Source organism: Prunus mume, linkage group LG2 (assembly GCF_029339155.1).
Source record: "Prunus mume cultivar Tortuosa linkage group LG2, ASM2933915v1, whole genome shotgun sequence".
NCBI classification, from domain to species: Eukaryota; Viridiplantae; Streptophyta; class Magnoliopsida; order Rosales; family Rosaceae; genus Prunus; species Prunus mume.
The window spans coordinates 16,324,274-16,339,767 of record NC_142699.1 but is presented as its reverse complement, the minus strand read 5'-3'; the positions used below and the strand labels follow the sequence as shown (position 1 = coordinate 16,339,767).

The window sequence follows — 15,494 nt, the reverse complement described above, 5'->3', positions numbered from 1 at the left end:
TAAGCCCAAAGCACAACAAAATGAGTGTAAAAAACAAAATTTTGAAGGCCTAGTGATATACCTAGGAAAATGAAATCGTTTGGAAGCCCATTAAGAACATATCCAGCCCCGTTTAGCTCGGAGTCCAGAAGCATCACGTTTGATAACGGCTTTTTATCTAATTAAAATTCAAAATATGTTACATTGAATTTCATATTTTTTCCATTCTATATTTAAATATTTTCTTATTGAATATACCAAATAAGAAATCTCATTTATTAATCTGAACAAATAATTTATTCGTTAATTATACAAAATCAAGAATCACATTTATTCATTTGACAAATTTACGAAGTAAATCAAACCATACATGCATGACAAAGATATCAAAATCATTTGAAAATTAATTAAATTGACCTATTTCTCTTGTGTTAAACCGAACATGCAACCCCTATAAATATGGCCCAAAAGTGCTCACTAGTATAGTGCAAAACAAACCTTGAAATTCAACTTTACCCCTGGTGTCGCACAAATCATAAAAATCTGGAGATGGCGACATCTAACAAAAACTTTCTTTAAGAAATAAATAACAAAATATTTCAATAATACACATAGTTTTCTTGATCAATCTCTTACAATAATAATGATTTTAAACACAAATGTTATGTGCTCCAATCAAGCAAGGCCTGTATTGTGTTGCTCCATCATTTTTGTCTGATCTTTGTGATTATTGGAACTCATCAACGTCTTAAACTAGATCAAAATTAAGGCAACACAAAGTCTTTTTCCTATATCTTCAGAAGACATACTTGTAAATCAAACATGGAAATGAGATAAAGCTAGCTAATATAACCTGGCCATTTCCTATTCCAAAGAATCAGCATCTCCCACAATTATTTTTCCTCTTCTCATTTTTAATGCTGCTGAGCTTCTATTGAGGAATCTCTTAAATAAGTTTATTTGAGGACACTCCTTGTAGTACTCCGGATTGTATTTCACTAATCCAAACCGTCTATTTTGTATATATATGTTGAGTTATTATTACAAGGGCCAAAAGTTTGTCCGTGAAAATAGGAAGTTGTCTATGGTGCCTCTTGAAGCTGGAATTTTTCAACTCCTTTTTTTGGCTATGGGGGTAACATACCTTTACGGAGATGGATCCTCTTGAATCTGCTCTTCGACCCTATATAAACACCCGTGCATGCTTACTGTTCTTCACATTAGCATCTGAGATCTCTGCTTCATACACAAGCACACACACGCACAAATACACACAGATCAAAATGGAACGTTCAATGCGTCTTGTTTCCGCTGCCTTGGTTCTTGCCCTGCTTTTGGTGGCTACCGGTATGTCTTTAGTTCTCTCTTCTTTACTTAGTTTGATGAGCACATTAATTAATTATATAGATGAACATAATTAACTTACGGATGCATCCATGGGTGTTACTTTGACAGAGATGGGACCAATGGCTGTCGAGGGAAGGAGCGCTACTAAGGTTGGGCCAAAGAAGAGGACCTGCGAGAGTCAGAGCCAAAAATTCAAGGGAATTTGCTTCTTGACGAGCAACTGTGCCACGAGTTGCAAAACAGAGGGCTTCAATGGAGGCCAATGCCGTGGCTTCCGCCGTAGATGCTTCTGCTCCAAAGCATGTTAATTGATTATAATGGATCCATGATCCATCTGTGTGGGAGAGAGCTGTGAGCGTGCTTGTGTAATGAGATCGATTGATTGACCCAGCTGTGCATGCCGGGTTAATTGCTTTTGCTAATAAATGACCCTGCATGGGTCATTTCTTGTTTTTGTTCCTTGTGTTGCGTGTTCACCTCACTTAAAATTTTTTAAAAAACATAAACGATAATCTAAAGTGTTGAACGGGAAATTTTCACAAAAGCAATCAGCCAGAAATTTGACTTGGGATATAATAGAAATTTTTGTCCTTGCAGTCTTATCAAGAAAAAATAATAATAATAAAAGAGATGTATTTTGTTAGATATGAAACACCAAGAGATAAGATCTCAGTTGAGAAGTGGTCATCAGCTTGAATTCAAACTCTTCATAATATAGCCTCTATAAGAGGCATGACTTCTAGGAGCAAAAAGGGGAGGAGGCAGGAACAAAGAGGAATAGCAAGCACATAAGAGGATTCCTGGCTATGGTGACTTCTATCATCATAAAAAAAGTTAGGAATCTCTCTATGGCAAGGCTATGCTCAAAGACTTCCAAGGAAGCACTCAACCCATGGGAATTCTTGGCTATGAATATGATGATTGAAATCATCACATATTAAGTCAAGAAACTACTCTAAGGCGTACCTCTTCTCAAATACCTCCAGGACATCCAGCTATGGATTGACAGCCAAGATGATTGTAATCATCATGAGATCAAGTCCTGATCGGCTCCGAGGTGCAGCTCCTCTCATACGCTTTCAGGATGTGCTCAACATCCAATTCACAAGCACTCTGTAAGGATTGCTTATCATGATGGGCTAACCATCACAAAACTAGAGTTGGTTTGTGGTGCCATTAACAAACGTGGAGAAACTCCCAGAATTTTCTGGGCTTATCTTCCTACAGCCAAATCAATGAAACAGGCAGTTTCAATTCAAGAAGATCCAATTTGGGTACAAAACCCACAAACAAAACCATGAAGGGGTTTAATCTCACAGCAAATAAAAATCAGCCGTGTGCACAAAAAAAAAGAAGAAGAAACAAATCTCGAAAAGGGAGACCGCGTAGTGCAGCCCATTCCTTGAATTCCTCATCTGGGGATTGTTTGCAAACAATCAAAACAAAGGATGGAGGTCTTTAAAAAAGGGAAAAAGGATAGCCACGTTTCTGTTGGCAACTTCTTGTTGGGCAGCAAACCAAAAACAGAGAAAAAAACGAAGAAGAAAATGAAGGAAGTTGAGATTCTACCTCAAAACCAATTGGCAATGGGGGAATAAGCCTTCCTTCAGAAAAGTCAACAAAGAAGACAAAAAAGAAAAGAAAAAGAGAAAGTGGCGTCCAATAAAAAAGGAAGAAGGCGAAAGAGTGATCTCAACCCATCTTTGTTTCAGAGAAGAGCCAGCATTTCACATGGCAAAAGCTCCAGTCAAAACTCAAAAAAGGAATGCACTGCCATTAACAGAGACTACAAAGAACAAATCTCAGAAATTTGGCGTGTTCCTTTTGGTTTGGATTGGATGTATAGAGAAAATATGGGCAAAAGCTTATTTCTCTCATATCGAAAATTTGAGTTCTGTTACAAAGAGGATGGTAGCTGGAATGTGAATAAAAGAATGCTTCATGTAATTACCCCAACCAGTGGTTACAAGCCGCCTTCTCTTTGGCTCCCACGACGAGGGAAACAAAAAATAATATCTTTAGAAAAGCTGCTCGTTCCATGCACAGAGAGTGAGCCACACGAAAAACCAAAAGAAAAGAAGTCAAATAAAAAAGGCCAACCACATATATGGTTGCCCTTCAATTCAAGTTCTCTCACACTTGCAGGCCTCAAAATTTCACAGGCCCGCGTACTCAAGGCAGGTTCGGGAAAGCAAAACACCAAGGCTTCACTCCTGCAAGGATCTCCATCTTAAGTCCGTTTGAGATAGGGTAGTTCCGCTCAAATTCAAAGCTGAGTCAATCAGGGACTGCCAAATCAATTGAGGTGGGCTTCATGGGTTTGCTGTACGAAGTCACGAAGATTACGCAACAAGTCTAAGAGCCCAAAACACAAAGTCTAAGTTTTGCCTATTAAAATATTGGGCTGTCAGTGAAAGCAAATATCTCAAGACCCAACATCTTCAATCCGCATCTCAAGATTTGATAGTGTGAAGTACAATTGGCTTATTCCATTACAAGTCTCAAGCTCAACGGAGTTGTACATTAAGAAATCCAATCGGCAAACAATTGGCCGAGTTCTTAAACTCACAAATCATGGATTAGTGGGCTCAAATCCGCGCCCATTAATTCCAAAGACAACAAATTTCAATATCTCAAATACAAATTCTCAATTAGTGGGCCACATTTACCTATTAATTTCAAAATTTTGGAACTACGTCGGTTTGATCCCATCAATCAGACGAGGCAATTTAGCATCTCACTAGACGCAACTGCAACAAAATTTGAATCCTTGGTTTATTATAACCAAATTCGCCAGAATACTTTTCCAAGTGCAAATGTCAATTTTAGAAAATTAGTGGCTTAATTGAAATTTCTCACTATTTTTCTTGGACATTGACAATAGGAAAAATGGTGCAAAACCATCCAACTTTTTCTATGGGTCATCTACCCATGCAAATTTCAATGAGATTAAATTTAAATCTCTCAAATACAAATTCTCAATTAGTGGGCCACACTTACCCATTAATTTCCAAATTTTTTCATGGGTCATCTACCTATGAAAATTCCAACGGGATTAAATTCAAATATCTCAAACACAAATTCTTAATTAATGGGCCACACTTACCCATTAATTCCCAATTTTTCCCATGTGTCATATATCTATAAGAATCTCCAAATTGTCCCGAAGACACAAATTCTCAATTAGTGGCCACACTTACCAATTAATTACCAAATTTTGGAACTACGCCGGTTTGATCTCATCAAGAGTACGTAGGTAGTCTAGCATCTTAATAAACGCAACCGCAACCAAATTTGAATCACTGGTTACATCAACTAAATTCCCACAAATCAAATATCTACCTTTACACAAATCAATTATGAACTACGTTGGTTTGATTCCTTTGAAAGGGTACGTAGGCAATCTAAAGATTCAATCTAGATGCAACCATCTCAAACACAATTTCATATAGAATCCTTGGTTTATTCAGCTAAATTCACTCAAACACTCCTCAACACAATTCAAATCAAAATTCTCACGCAATGAGTCATTTATTCATTGCGATTATTTGAACTACGAGTGGCTTGATTTCTGCAAGAGATACGTAGACACCTTGAGGTTCTACTTAGGGGCAATCACAAAACCAAACACACGTTCTGTTTCTTTATGATGGAATCAAAGAGTGTTCTCTTGAAGGAAGAGACTGTAATTAAAAGACATTATATCTCGAATGGGTCGAACCTAAAATAATAAAACCCTATTAATTAATTAGTGGTGGTGAAATTATGTTGGGAGGATTACATTTTCCTTCAACATAAAGTATTTTAAATTAATTTAATTTACGAGAAGAGAAACTTGAACTTAGATGCAAAGGATGGACTCATTGGCCTGACCAACTAATCTAATCTATGTCTTAGGATTATGAGCCAGAAAGGATAAAAAAAAAATGAAAATAAAATTCGGGTTACATGGGCTATGCCCAATAAGAACAAAACGAACGTGTTAAAGCAAAATTTTCAAGGCCTGGTGACACCGTGGAAAATGAAATTCCCTTGAAGCCCATTAAGAATACAGCCCGCCAGACTACAGAAGGGGAAATCAAAAACCGCAAGCGGGAATTCAAGCGGAATCTCTTCTCCCCTGCAGTCGGCGCCGTTGGTGTTGTTTACTTTTGGGGATGAATCAGAAATTCGGGGGAGGGAGGCTGCCCACCGGCACTCCTTCGTTGGCTTGGTCGTCCGTCGTTGTTGTCGTTTCGCTTCTCGCTGGGGCCTCCGTTGTCCACAATCTCTACAAGCCAGATCTCGTACGCGCGCTTTCTCTCTCTCTCTCTCTCTCTCTCTCGCGCGCGCGCACACACACACTCACGGAGTGTAATACCTTCTTGTTGATCAATTACCAAAAAAAGAATATATGCGGTTTAGGTTCTGTATTTGACCCTGACGTATTGCACGCGAGGTGTTCGATAAAATGTTTGGCTTACCTGCTCTATTATTGTGTTTGTCATTGAATCAAAATAATATTAGGCGCTTATAAATCCTATGCAATTTGTGCAGACGTTGCATCCTGTGGATGGTGTAAACGGGAGCAAGGAGGGGAAGCAACCTGAGAAAGAATGAAATGGATCACTTCTTCCTCCTAGTTTTTCTGCTTTGCCAAAATTTAATTGCTTTCGCTTTTAATCTTAATGCACTTTAATATGTGAATTATGGTGTGAGTTAGCTAGCTAGAAGAGGAGGAGGAGCCGCCACTCCCATGGATTTCTCTCGTTGTTGCGTGTGATTGAACTTTTCTATTTAATAAATTGACTTTATTCTGGTTCAAACCAACCCCAAAAAAAAAGAAAAAAAAGGGTTGAATCATCTTCATTGTGCTTATGTGTGACTTACAAATCGCATGTCAGCTGTTAGTTTTTGTTTTTACATTAGGAAAGAGAATTAAGTTCATCCTTGACTACATGAGACACCGCCGCCTAATGATGACAGCCAAATCAGAATCGGTCATCCAGAAATGATATAATTTTGGTCACCTCGATAAGTGTTGATGCATGTGCAGCCAGTTAGGTTCTCTTGTTTTGTTTTGGTGCGTTAAAAACAAGAAGCATGCACGACGACTGTTGTGAAATACATCCAAAGTCAGAAAAGCGACACGTATATATATATATGTAACGTATTAACGTTGACCATATCCTTGTTATAATATTGTTTCGGTAATAACAAGCAGGCTGTGGTGGGTGGGTCACATCTCACATACACCCAGTCATGGTCAAGAATATATCCAGAAGCCCATCAGTTCAGAAGGAGGGCATGCATATAAACCAAGTCCTAATAATTTATCATTAAAGTGAACTTACTATGATAAGTTTTTAATTTTAAGCTCACAGTTAGCTAGACTTGGTTGGTTCAGTGAAAGTGATGATTATAAATTAATTACAAAAGTTATGGACACGTTTAATTACAACTCTTCCAACTATTAAGCAAGAAATGTTTGTTCATTTTTTTCCTTAGTTACATACAATTTAGGGTAAGACGACGCGTTAACCACTCTTAAACAGAAGATTACTCATATATATCTTGCCCTTAATTAAGTTTGTCTTTTCTTAATTAAGTTTTCCATGTTGGATTGTTTTTTTGGATTGGAACAACGAAACGTGGGCTGCTATGAAAGAGAACGGGCGAATCGCGAAAACTACAAAATGCACCTACTTTTTACATATATATAATGCCCAATTGCATGCATCGCACAAACAAGTAAAAGGTGATAACGAGTTGTAAATAGTATATTTAAACGACTAGTTTTCATGCTTGACCAGCTATACGTACACTTTACCAATTGAGAAATTTCAAAGGACAATACATTTTTTTATAGTTTTAAAACGAAGACTTTTTAAGGCAACCAAATCAGAATGAGTCATGCAATTACTTGAGGGGCTTGCACATTAATTGAACAGAGACTTGGACAAACCAGCTTGGCTGGCTACTCATAAACTGCCCTATGCTATATATAGATGAGAGCTACAAGCTTACTTCATCAACATCTTCAATATTCATTCTCATTATTTCTTCAGTTTCCATTTCCACTCTACCTAAACCCTTAATTACCTTGCGAAGTTGAGAGAGAGAGAGAGAGAGAGAGAGAGTTTTGATTTGAGTTTTAATCATGACCAAGTCTTTCTCTTTCACGTCCCATGCAAATGTTGCATTCGCGATGTTGTTGCTTTTCTTCATCATGAGCACAGCAAGCCAAGCGCAACTATCTTCAACATTCTATGACCGAACCTGCCCAAACGCTCTTGCTACTATCAAATCATCCATAAGCAGAGCAGTTTCGCGTGAACGCCGGATGGCGGCCTCCCTAGTGCGCCTCCATTTCCATGATTGCTTTGTTCAGGTACGTACTAATTACCCCCTCATTAATTAAGCCAGCCACTGATTGATCATAAGCAGTCTTTGACTCTTGGTTTTTGTTTTTGATGATCGATTGCAGGGTTGTGACGCCTCACTCTTACTTAATGATTCTGCTTCTATCGTAAGCGAAAAGAACGCATTTCAAAACAGGGGTTCTGCTAGAGGCTTCGAAGTCATAGATGATGCAAAAGCTCAAGTGGAGAAGATTTGCCCTGGTGTTGTATCTTGCGCAGATATCCTTGCTGTGGCAGCTCGGGATGCATCAGTTGCTGTGAGTACATGAATAAATAATTCAATTTGATTCTTTTATTAATTGGAATTATGTTAATGTCAACCTCGTGGCTTTAATCTTGTACAACTACTAATAATTGCAATTAACTAAATATACATATACATATGATATAGGTGAGTGGTCCATCTTGGACTGTGAAGCTTGGAAGAAGAGATGCGACCAGAGCAAGCCAAGCTCAAGCTGAAGGTGACCTTCCACTTTTCACAGACTCCCTTGACCGCCTGATTTCCAGATTTGGTGACAGAGGCCTCAGTCCCAGGGATCTGGTTGCATTGTCAGGTAACTATTTAAATGAATCATATATGCCTGCCTTGCTTAGAAAATGCTATATTAATTAAAAATTTATGCTAATTAATGAACTTATATATGTATGAATGCAGGTGCACATACAATAGGGCAGGCTCAGTGCTTCACATTTCGTGACAGGATTTACAGCAATGGAAGTGACATTGATTCTAACTTTGCAACTACTCGCAGACGCCGCTGTCCAGCTGCTGCAGGCAACGGTGATGCAAATTTGGCACCACTTGATTTGGTGACACCAAATTCATTCGACTACAATTACTTCAAGAATTTAATCCAGAAGAAGGGTCTTCTTGAATCAGATCAAGTTCTCTTTAGTGGAGGATCCACAGACAGCATTGTCTCTGAGTATAGTTCGAAACCCGCAACTTTTAGGTCTGATTTTGGAATCGCCATGATTAAGATGGGAGACGTTTCTCCTCTCACCGGTTCAGCTGGAGAGATCAGAAGGATTTGCACTGCTGTCAACTAAAACCTTCTTGAGCCCCAAGAATCAAGATGAAATGTACAACCTAATTTGAACAGCGAATGTCTTCCTTTTTTGTTTGTTTTTTATTTTTTTGCCGATGTCTTGTTGTATTTGATTCGTTCATATGTAACCTCAATTATTATACAGTGTTGTTATTGTTGTAAGAATAAATTACACCTCAATGAATACTTTGAGGAAGATAATGGAAATTACTCGAATTGTTATATTTTGTCAACGATATTAGCTTTTTATATTTGTCAATAAAATCTTTTTTGGGAACGAATTATGAACCCCCTACCACCGCTACCTACGTTTGAAGACCAAGTCCTCCTGTAAATATATAATCAAAATGATTCACAAGCAGGATAGTTGAAATAATATTGGAACAAAACAAAACAACGCTAATTAAACACTGAAAAATAATTAAATGATGTCTAAATTTAAAGTGTAAATAAAACTCATGATTTACAGTTATTTATAATTTTCTAGGATTTTACTCATTTTTAAATAATCGAAACTATTTTAAATATACTTTTGGAGCTTGAAGCTTCTCTTTTCCCTGGCGTAGTTCCAAGCCTCTTTCCATCTACAAATCTATCTTCTTCTACGCCAAAGAACAAAAGCCACCTCCGCAACAGAGCCAGCAAGAGAAATATCCCCTTCCAACGGACATCAAGGCAGAAAAATCCCCTTCAACCACCCGGTAGCATTTATATAAAGACTTGTCCAAACTCTTTGAACAATGAGCAACTCAAAAACTGCTAATATTTTGATGTTTTGATTGCTGCTTGGTTTACTAATATATGGTCAATATTTTAACATGACAAACAACATATAAAACATGTTATTAGTCTATTTTTTGTAACTTAAACTTGCTAAACAAAGCATGATGCCACTATTTAGATCTCCATGTCTATATAAATAGTACCATCTTCCCAACATATTTTCACGACTTTGTACATATTTCACAAGGTTTTAAAACCCGTAGCATCGCGCTGCCACCATTGCTAGTTTAGTACTGGATTCATTGGATGACTCAACTATCTTATGGGTAAAATTTTAGGTTGCATGGGAAAGAGTAGCTAGAGAGCTGGAGCACTTTTCAACCCAAACAAACCACCCAACTTCGTGCTAATGCCTGCACAGAGAAAAAGCTAAAATCAGTAAAAAGTACGAACTGCTACTACCCGATATACACTTCCTAAAAACATGAAGACTAGATATTTGAAAGCACACTAAACTCCTTATAAGGGGCATTTATGTTTAACACAACTATAAAACCGATAGATTATGAGGGAAAAACTCAGAAGCAATTATCATGTATAATTATAAGAAAAAAGCATCAACGTAAATTAATTGTAAGAAAGAGCTATTACCTTTCTTTCAACCGCATCATGCGATCATCACTTGAAAGGTTCCTCTCTCCCAATAAAATCTGGAGACAGCTCTTCATTTTCAGGGTTCACATCAATGACAATCGAATCATCAACATAAGGAGTCACCCTTGCTCCAGAGCCAGTCTTAACCAATGCTCTTAACCCAGATTGGAAATCAGAGATGTAGAAATCTACCACACGCCTCTGTCAAATGACATAAATAGAAAATTATGGTCAAAAGTGTGAAATCTAAAGCCCAAGAATTTTCAAGCCTGGTAGCCATAAAAGTCGTCCCTTGGCATGACCATGCAATGGCTGCTTGCAGCAACAGAACATTCAAAGCAGGAAGGCAAATAAACCAGAAACAAGTATATTAACAAAATTCAAATAGCTTCAGACCAAAAAAAAACAAAAAAACAAAATTCAAATAGCAACATTTAGTGGATTGGCAATTGCACTGTACATCAGCTCTACAAACACGTTAAAAACTGTCCAGGCACTAGAATTAAAATTAGCCAATGGCAAAATCTAAATATTTTGAAAGTTAATGAGAAAAAAAATTCAGTTCGTTAATTATGAAAACCTCAACCCCCGCCCCAATAAAAAAGGGAAAGAAAACAGAAAGAGAAATACTATATGTTATCCATCAAACATTAAGCTGACTCAGTTACTCACTTCTATGGACCTGAGCCACCTTCAAAAACAGAACCAGAAATAACTTGTGAAAACTATTGATTAACATTTACAGAAGAATAGCTAAGCTCAACAAAAAGGAAAAACACTAAGTCCTTTAATCCGTTTGTATTAGAACCTAGAAAATAAATGTTATAGAGATATAGTACTTCCAGCAATTAAATTCCTCCACGTATCTTCATCCCACCCTCCTTCATATATCTCAATAACAATTATAAGCCATACCAGCAACAGATTAACTTACCCCTGAGACCTTCACAAATTGCCCATTCTTTGCAGTCCTCAGCTCAGAATCTGAATAACTAGCAATATAACCTATAATAGCTCGTCTTCCCCAATAAGTATTCCATGTGAATAGTGTAGCAACTGCACCAAAAAGGATCACAACCACAATGAGATATGCATTGTGGACTGCACCTAGAATAAAACCACCAGCTGTGAACCCCATCACAAAAATTAGAAAGACCATAATATTAGCTTTGGGAAGCTCTTCCTAAACGAAAACTTGTCATCTTGGCTAAGAGTAGTAATGGCCTGATTGTGAACAATGGAGGAACCTTGTACTTTCATTGATCCCATTGACTCCAAAGGACCAGATACCTTAAGAGGGGGCCCAGAAGCATTTAGTGGGCCAGAAGAAATGGGTCCAGATGTAATGAGACCTGTTGCAGGGAGAACAGGAGGAAGAGGTCCAGAGTTTTGGCAGCCAGTTGGTCTTACCACACCAGATTGAGGACCAGACGACTTCTTAAGAGGTTCCCCATGCTTATTTAGTGGTCCAGAATTTGACTTCTTTAAGGAAGCTGGACCAGGCATGCCTCCAGATGATACAGGACCTGATGTGGTCCTGACTTTGATAACAAAATTCTAAGGAAGTTACTCCATTTATTCCCTTCAGGTGTGAGGGAGATCAAGTAATTCTATCAGCAAAATTTGAATATCAATAAGCTTACACCAGAACCCCAAGTTTAGCTCCATAAACATTCTAAGCAGGGAGTGTATATCATTGTCTTTATGTTATTGCCCTAAGACACCAAAGAGGATTATTCTCATTGCTACATATAAGAAAGAATCTGGAATTGATAGATCACAAACGGAAAGATGGACCTAGAAAATAATCAAGAAGAGACCACTCATACCAACAGATTGCCTACAACTTTCAACAATGGTTATTGGTTAAAAAAAACTTCAAAATTTATGATTTAATTTTACGTGATCACTTTCAAGGCCAATGAATGCAAAATTGTGCTCAATTTCATATGCGGGAATTCCACCAAGATCTCCCATGATGAAATGCTTAGTTACATAAACGCAGCAAGAATAAGACAGTGGACAGACCTATGAGGTCCACCCCTGGGAATAGGAATTTCAGTCCTCCATTCCTTTTCTAATGCTTTTCCATCTTTAACAGCAAGACTCCAATGATCTACCTCTCCATTACATGAAGTCTATATACACATGAGCACACGAAAATACACAAATACATCCATAATATATACATATATAAACAGATATCCTACAATGAAATCAGGTGGTATTAAATACGAGCAAAATGACAGAAAGACATGGTATAAATGACATTCTCATTCACAAACATGTGTACGCACGCAGCACAATACAGGAATACACAGTGATCGATTTCAGTATCACACAGCATTTAACAACAGAAACATACACTTCATGCTATGCAATCTTATTAAGGCAAAAACAAACCTAGGAACTGGTAAAGGGGGCATGCCCCGGCACTACTTTGTCTCAGTATCAAGCACGAATGTATGGGCAGGGGGCCCTCTGCACTGTGGCCCATACTGTCCTGTGACAATGTATATGTACCTCCAGTCACTTACCATTCCTAGATGCGAATGTGGCATTTCTTTTGGCATATCAAATCTTCATCCCTATGTATTATCACTGAAATTGTAGATATCAACATGTGAATGTACCTAAAGTAAACAATAAACAGAAAGGACAGCCCACTAACATAAGAAGGGAGGGTGAATCTTTTCAGTTTTGGTGAACGAGTGAATATAATAAAACATGTTTATCATAGTTCCGCATAAGCGTAGGATCTGATCTATCCCCAGCAGTTGAGGCCCAATTCATTGATGTCACCAGTCATGAAGCAGTTTGTGATTTTCCTCTTCTTCTTTTTTTGGCAGTAAACATTATAATCTAATTCGAAAAAATAGAGTAAAAAATATGTGATAACGTGTCTCTCTATAATAAAAAAAGACGATGCAGAAAATTACAGAATAAATTTACAACTATTTCATAATACCCACAAAATCAAGATAAATTAAACTAAAGGCAACATCCTAAAACTCTTTGACATAGATTCCCAAAAAGACACCACAGTTCTACTCGATACAATTAAGCCAAAGTAAGAACCCATAAAAACACACCCTTTTCAACCCATCTAATCTCACTTTTTAACTACCGGATTCCAAAAATTTAAAGAACAAGGATTACCCTGAGCAGTTTGTACTACAATCTTCGATTTGCGTTGGTGGCTACTCCTAGCAATTCCTAATCCACTTGCAACGCAAACATCTTCTTTTAAATCTTGATATTCTTATCCAATTCTCTGCATGCTCCATTTAATAGAAACCCTTCTCTCTCATGTAGCAGTTTGTGATACAACCATCTCCTCAACAAATTCTTCCCCCAACAATAGTGCTAAACAAATCTAGAACCATTTCTAGTTTCTACATGATTTCATTGTTTGTTTTTATTTTATTTTATAATTTCTTCAGCAAATGTAGCTAATAACATAATACAGTGTGAGTTTTCATATTGAGTACATGTGTGTGTCATACTAGTCAATCTTCACTTCCAAAAGTTCCATAACCCACAAAATAATGCGCATGGCTATTCTTTATTTATCTTAAAAGTTATTTGCACAGAAGCATCAACAATTTATTTCATTAAGAGACTACATTAAATCAGTTCATTTCCCAAGTACAAAAGATAGAATTCCCATAGCATCAGCTAAAACAAGATCTCAAGAAAATGTAAGACTAATCTATACAGTTGTCATTTCAAAGGGGTTAAGTTAAAAGTAATGTGCTAAATCATGAAAATTTGGATGTTAAAAAAGAAGCAACAGACCATTTTAATAAATAAAAAAGGACATAGCCTGAAAAATTCAGTAGAGACAGCTAGCATGAACAATATAAAAAACAATTTAGTTAAGGAGCAATACAAGGTTCTCACATAATCAATGGTGCTGTATCCAGCAAACATGAATAGAAGATTCTTTATACGTATAGCCGCCCCATCCCAGCGAGCTACAGGTGCAGCAGCCATCTTTTCCCATTTTAATTCTGGTCCAGGCAAATCAGCCAAAGTTGCTAATAAAACTCAACCAGGAGCCGTATCATTTTTATGATTTACCTAAAGGTAACAGAATAGTGGTCAAATTCAGAGCTGAAACAAGGATCAGTTAGAACTTTATTTGCCATTAATTTAACATAACAGGAAAAAGTTCTAGAAGATAAGTAAAAGGACAACGCATTGGTTCCATAAAAGTAGAAATTCACTTCTGCTTAACCCATTGACGGATGGAATTAAGCTCCAATAACAGGACCATTGTTTTTCTAATAGGTACAGAATTTACTCAAATGCCCAATCAGAAACCCAAATTCATGAAATCTTCACTTTGCTTTTCAAGTGGAACCAGAAAATCATCCTAAAAGCTCAAAATAAAGAATAGGAGTTCATGCAATTTCATAATTTTCAATATGCCGAATATACTAATATCCAAAATCTTATATCCTTTTTCTTCTATTGCATCTTCTCAGCACCCACAACAAAATCAAATTTGAAATCTGCAAAAACTAATCAAATAAGCAACAATGAACTTCAACAAAGCAAACTAGCAAAACCTTTTAAAAAAAAAATAAAAATTCCACAATGTTTCACAAACCGCCGGTAAGAATTCACATGAAGAAGAAAAAACCCACAACAATGGGGGTGAAGTAGCTCGTTGAAATCCACAGAAACACTAATCACAATGTACAACTACCAACAATGAGCTTCAATGATCAACCAACTCTCACATCAAGAAATAAAAGCACCAAATCCTTTGCGAAACACTTTTAACACACTAAACAAAACCGCGACTAAAATATTCATACAAACTCAGCAGCAAAAACCGGCTTCAATATAGCAACCAAACAAACTAAAAAGGCACATTTCCTCACAAATCAGACAATACTGAGATCAAATTCACATGAAAAATCCTGAACCAGCACGAATGAGCTTCAACAAAACAACCAAACAATAAAAAGTATAATTTTTTTCCCCGTTTTGACACAAGCCAACCAATACCCATATGAGAATTCACATAAAAACGCAAGCCTTCAACAAGATGATAACAAAGAGCGAAACAAACCTTTTACGGGTTCGTCGTCAGTCTTCTTGGGTGTGAGGATCAGACTGGTTTTGAAATATCAACGGGAGGAGCCACTTGGAGGTAATGGAGATATAGGAATTAGCAAAACGAGGCGAGGAAGCCCAGAGGAAATCAGCAATCAGTGCAAGCCCCAATAGGCCAACGCACATCAACACCGAGCAAGTCGATGTGTGCAAGCCCCAAAAGAGACCCCCCAGCGTTTAGATGCCACGAGTCAAAATACGTATAGCCGGT

The 15,494-nt window shown here is 37.3% G+C and overlaps 3 protein-coding genes and 1 long non-coding RNA gene across 9 annotated transcripts; 3 read left to right on the top strand and 1 right to left on the bottom strand.

Moving 5' to 3' along the window:
* Positions 1 to 1,174: 1,174 nt before the first annotated feature.
* LOC103321352 (defensin Ec-AMP-D1-like) lies at positions 1,175 to 1,780 on the top strand. Its single transcript, XM_016792128.2, has 2 exons — positions 1,175 to 1,326; positions 1,435 to 1,780. Exons 1-2 carry the CDS (start codon positions 1,263 to 1,265, stop codon positions 1,632 to 1,634), a joined length of 264 nt encoding a protein of 87 aa, XP_016647614.2. The 5' UTR covers positions 1,175 to 1,262; the 3' UTR covers positions 1,635 to 1,780.
* Positions 1,781 to 5,203: 3,423 nt separating this feature from the next.
* On the top strand, positions 5,204 to 6,131 carry LOC148919732 (uncharacterized). Its single transcript, XR_016124277.1, has 2 exons — positions 5,204 to 5,612; positions 5,863 to 6,131. It is a non-coding gene; the product is annotated as an uncharacterized LOC148919732 (long non-coding RNA).
* A 1,225-nt stretch (positions 6,132 to 7,356) lies between these two features.
* On the top strand, positions 7,357 to 9,014 carry LOC103321020 (lignin-forming anionic peroxidase-like). The gene is made up of 4 exons (XM_008222764.2): positions 7,357 to 7,696; positions 7,793 to 7,984; positions 8,119 to 8,284; positions 8,386 to 9,014. The coding sequence occupies exons 1-4, from the start codon at positions 7,466 to 7,468 to the stop codon at positions 8,778 to 8,780; spliced, it is 984 nt and encodes a 327-aa protein (XP_008220986.2). The 5' UTR covers positions 7,357 to 7,465; the 3' UTR covers positions 8,781 to 9,014.
* A 596-nt stretch (positions 9,015 to 9,610) lies between these two features.
* On the bottom strand, positions 9,611 to 15,450 carry LOC103321021 (protein SHOU4-like). Of its 6 annotated transcripts, none has more exons than XM_089044655.1 (7): positions 15,240 to 15,448; positions 14,060 to 14,239; positions 12,828 to 13,018; positions 12,560 to 12,757; positions 11,091 to 11,212; positions 10,154 to 10,357; positions 9,611 to 9,915 (listed from the first exon to the last, which is right to left on the bottom strand). In XM_089044655.1, the coding sequence occupies exons 4-6, from the start codon at positions 12,651 to 12,653 to the stop codon at positions 10,181 to 10,183; spliced, it is 393 nt and encodes a 130-aa protein (XP_088900781.1). In that variant the 5' UTR covers positions 12,654 to 12,757; positions 12,828 to 13,018; positions 14,060 to 14,239; positions 15,240 to 15,448; the 3' UTR covers positions 9,611 to 9,915; positions 10,154 to 10,180. The 6 variants fall into 6 exon arrangements, with proteins under 6 accessions (XP_088900781.1, XP_088900782.1, XP_008220987.1 ...); XM_089044656.1 differs by having other exon boundaries at positions 12,560 to 12,744; XM_008222765.3 differs by lacking the exon at positions 12,828 to 13,018 and having other exon boundaries at positions 12,560 to 12,659; positions 15,240 to 15,450.
* Positions 15,451 to 15,494: the final 44 nt, after the last annotated feature.

Excerpts from the sequence above, each read along its gene's own strand:
- LOC103321352 (XM_016792128.2), top strand. The coding sequence starts at position 1,263 with ATGGAACGTTCAATGCGTCTTGTTTCCGCTGCCTTGGTTCTTGCCCTG. Across the intron at positions 1,327-1,434 it reads CCTGCTTTTGGTGGCTACCG|AGATGGGACCAATGGCTGTC; the intron begins GTATGTCTTTAG and ends TTACTTTGACAG.
- LOC103321021 (XM_008222765.3), bottom strand. The coding sequence starts at position 14,152 with ATGGCTGCTGCACCTGTAGCTCGCTGGGATGGGGCGGCTATACGTATA. Across the intron at positions 12,660-14,059 it reads GATACAGCACCATTGATTAT|GACAGTATGGGCCACAGTGC; the intron begins GTGAGAACCTTG and ends ACATTGTCACAG. Across the intron at positions 10,358-11,090 it reads AATTTGTGAAGGTCTCAGGG|AGGCGTGTGGTAGATTTCTA; the intron begins GTAAGTTAATCT and ends GTCATTTGACAG.
- LOC103321020 (XM_008222764.2), top strand. The coding sequence starts at position 7,466 with ATGACCAAGTCTTTCTCTTTCACGTCCCATGCAAATGTTGCATTCGCG. Across the intron at positions 7,697-7,792 it reads TCCATGATTGCTTTGTTCAG|GGTTGTGACGCCTCACTCTT; the intron begins GTACGTACTAAT and ends GATCGATTGCAG. Across the intron at positions 8,285-8,385 it reads GGATCTGGTTGCATTGTCAG|GTGCACATACAATAGGGCAG; the intron begins GTAACTATTTAA and ends GTATGAATGCAG.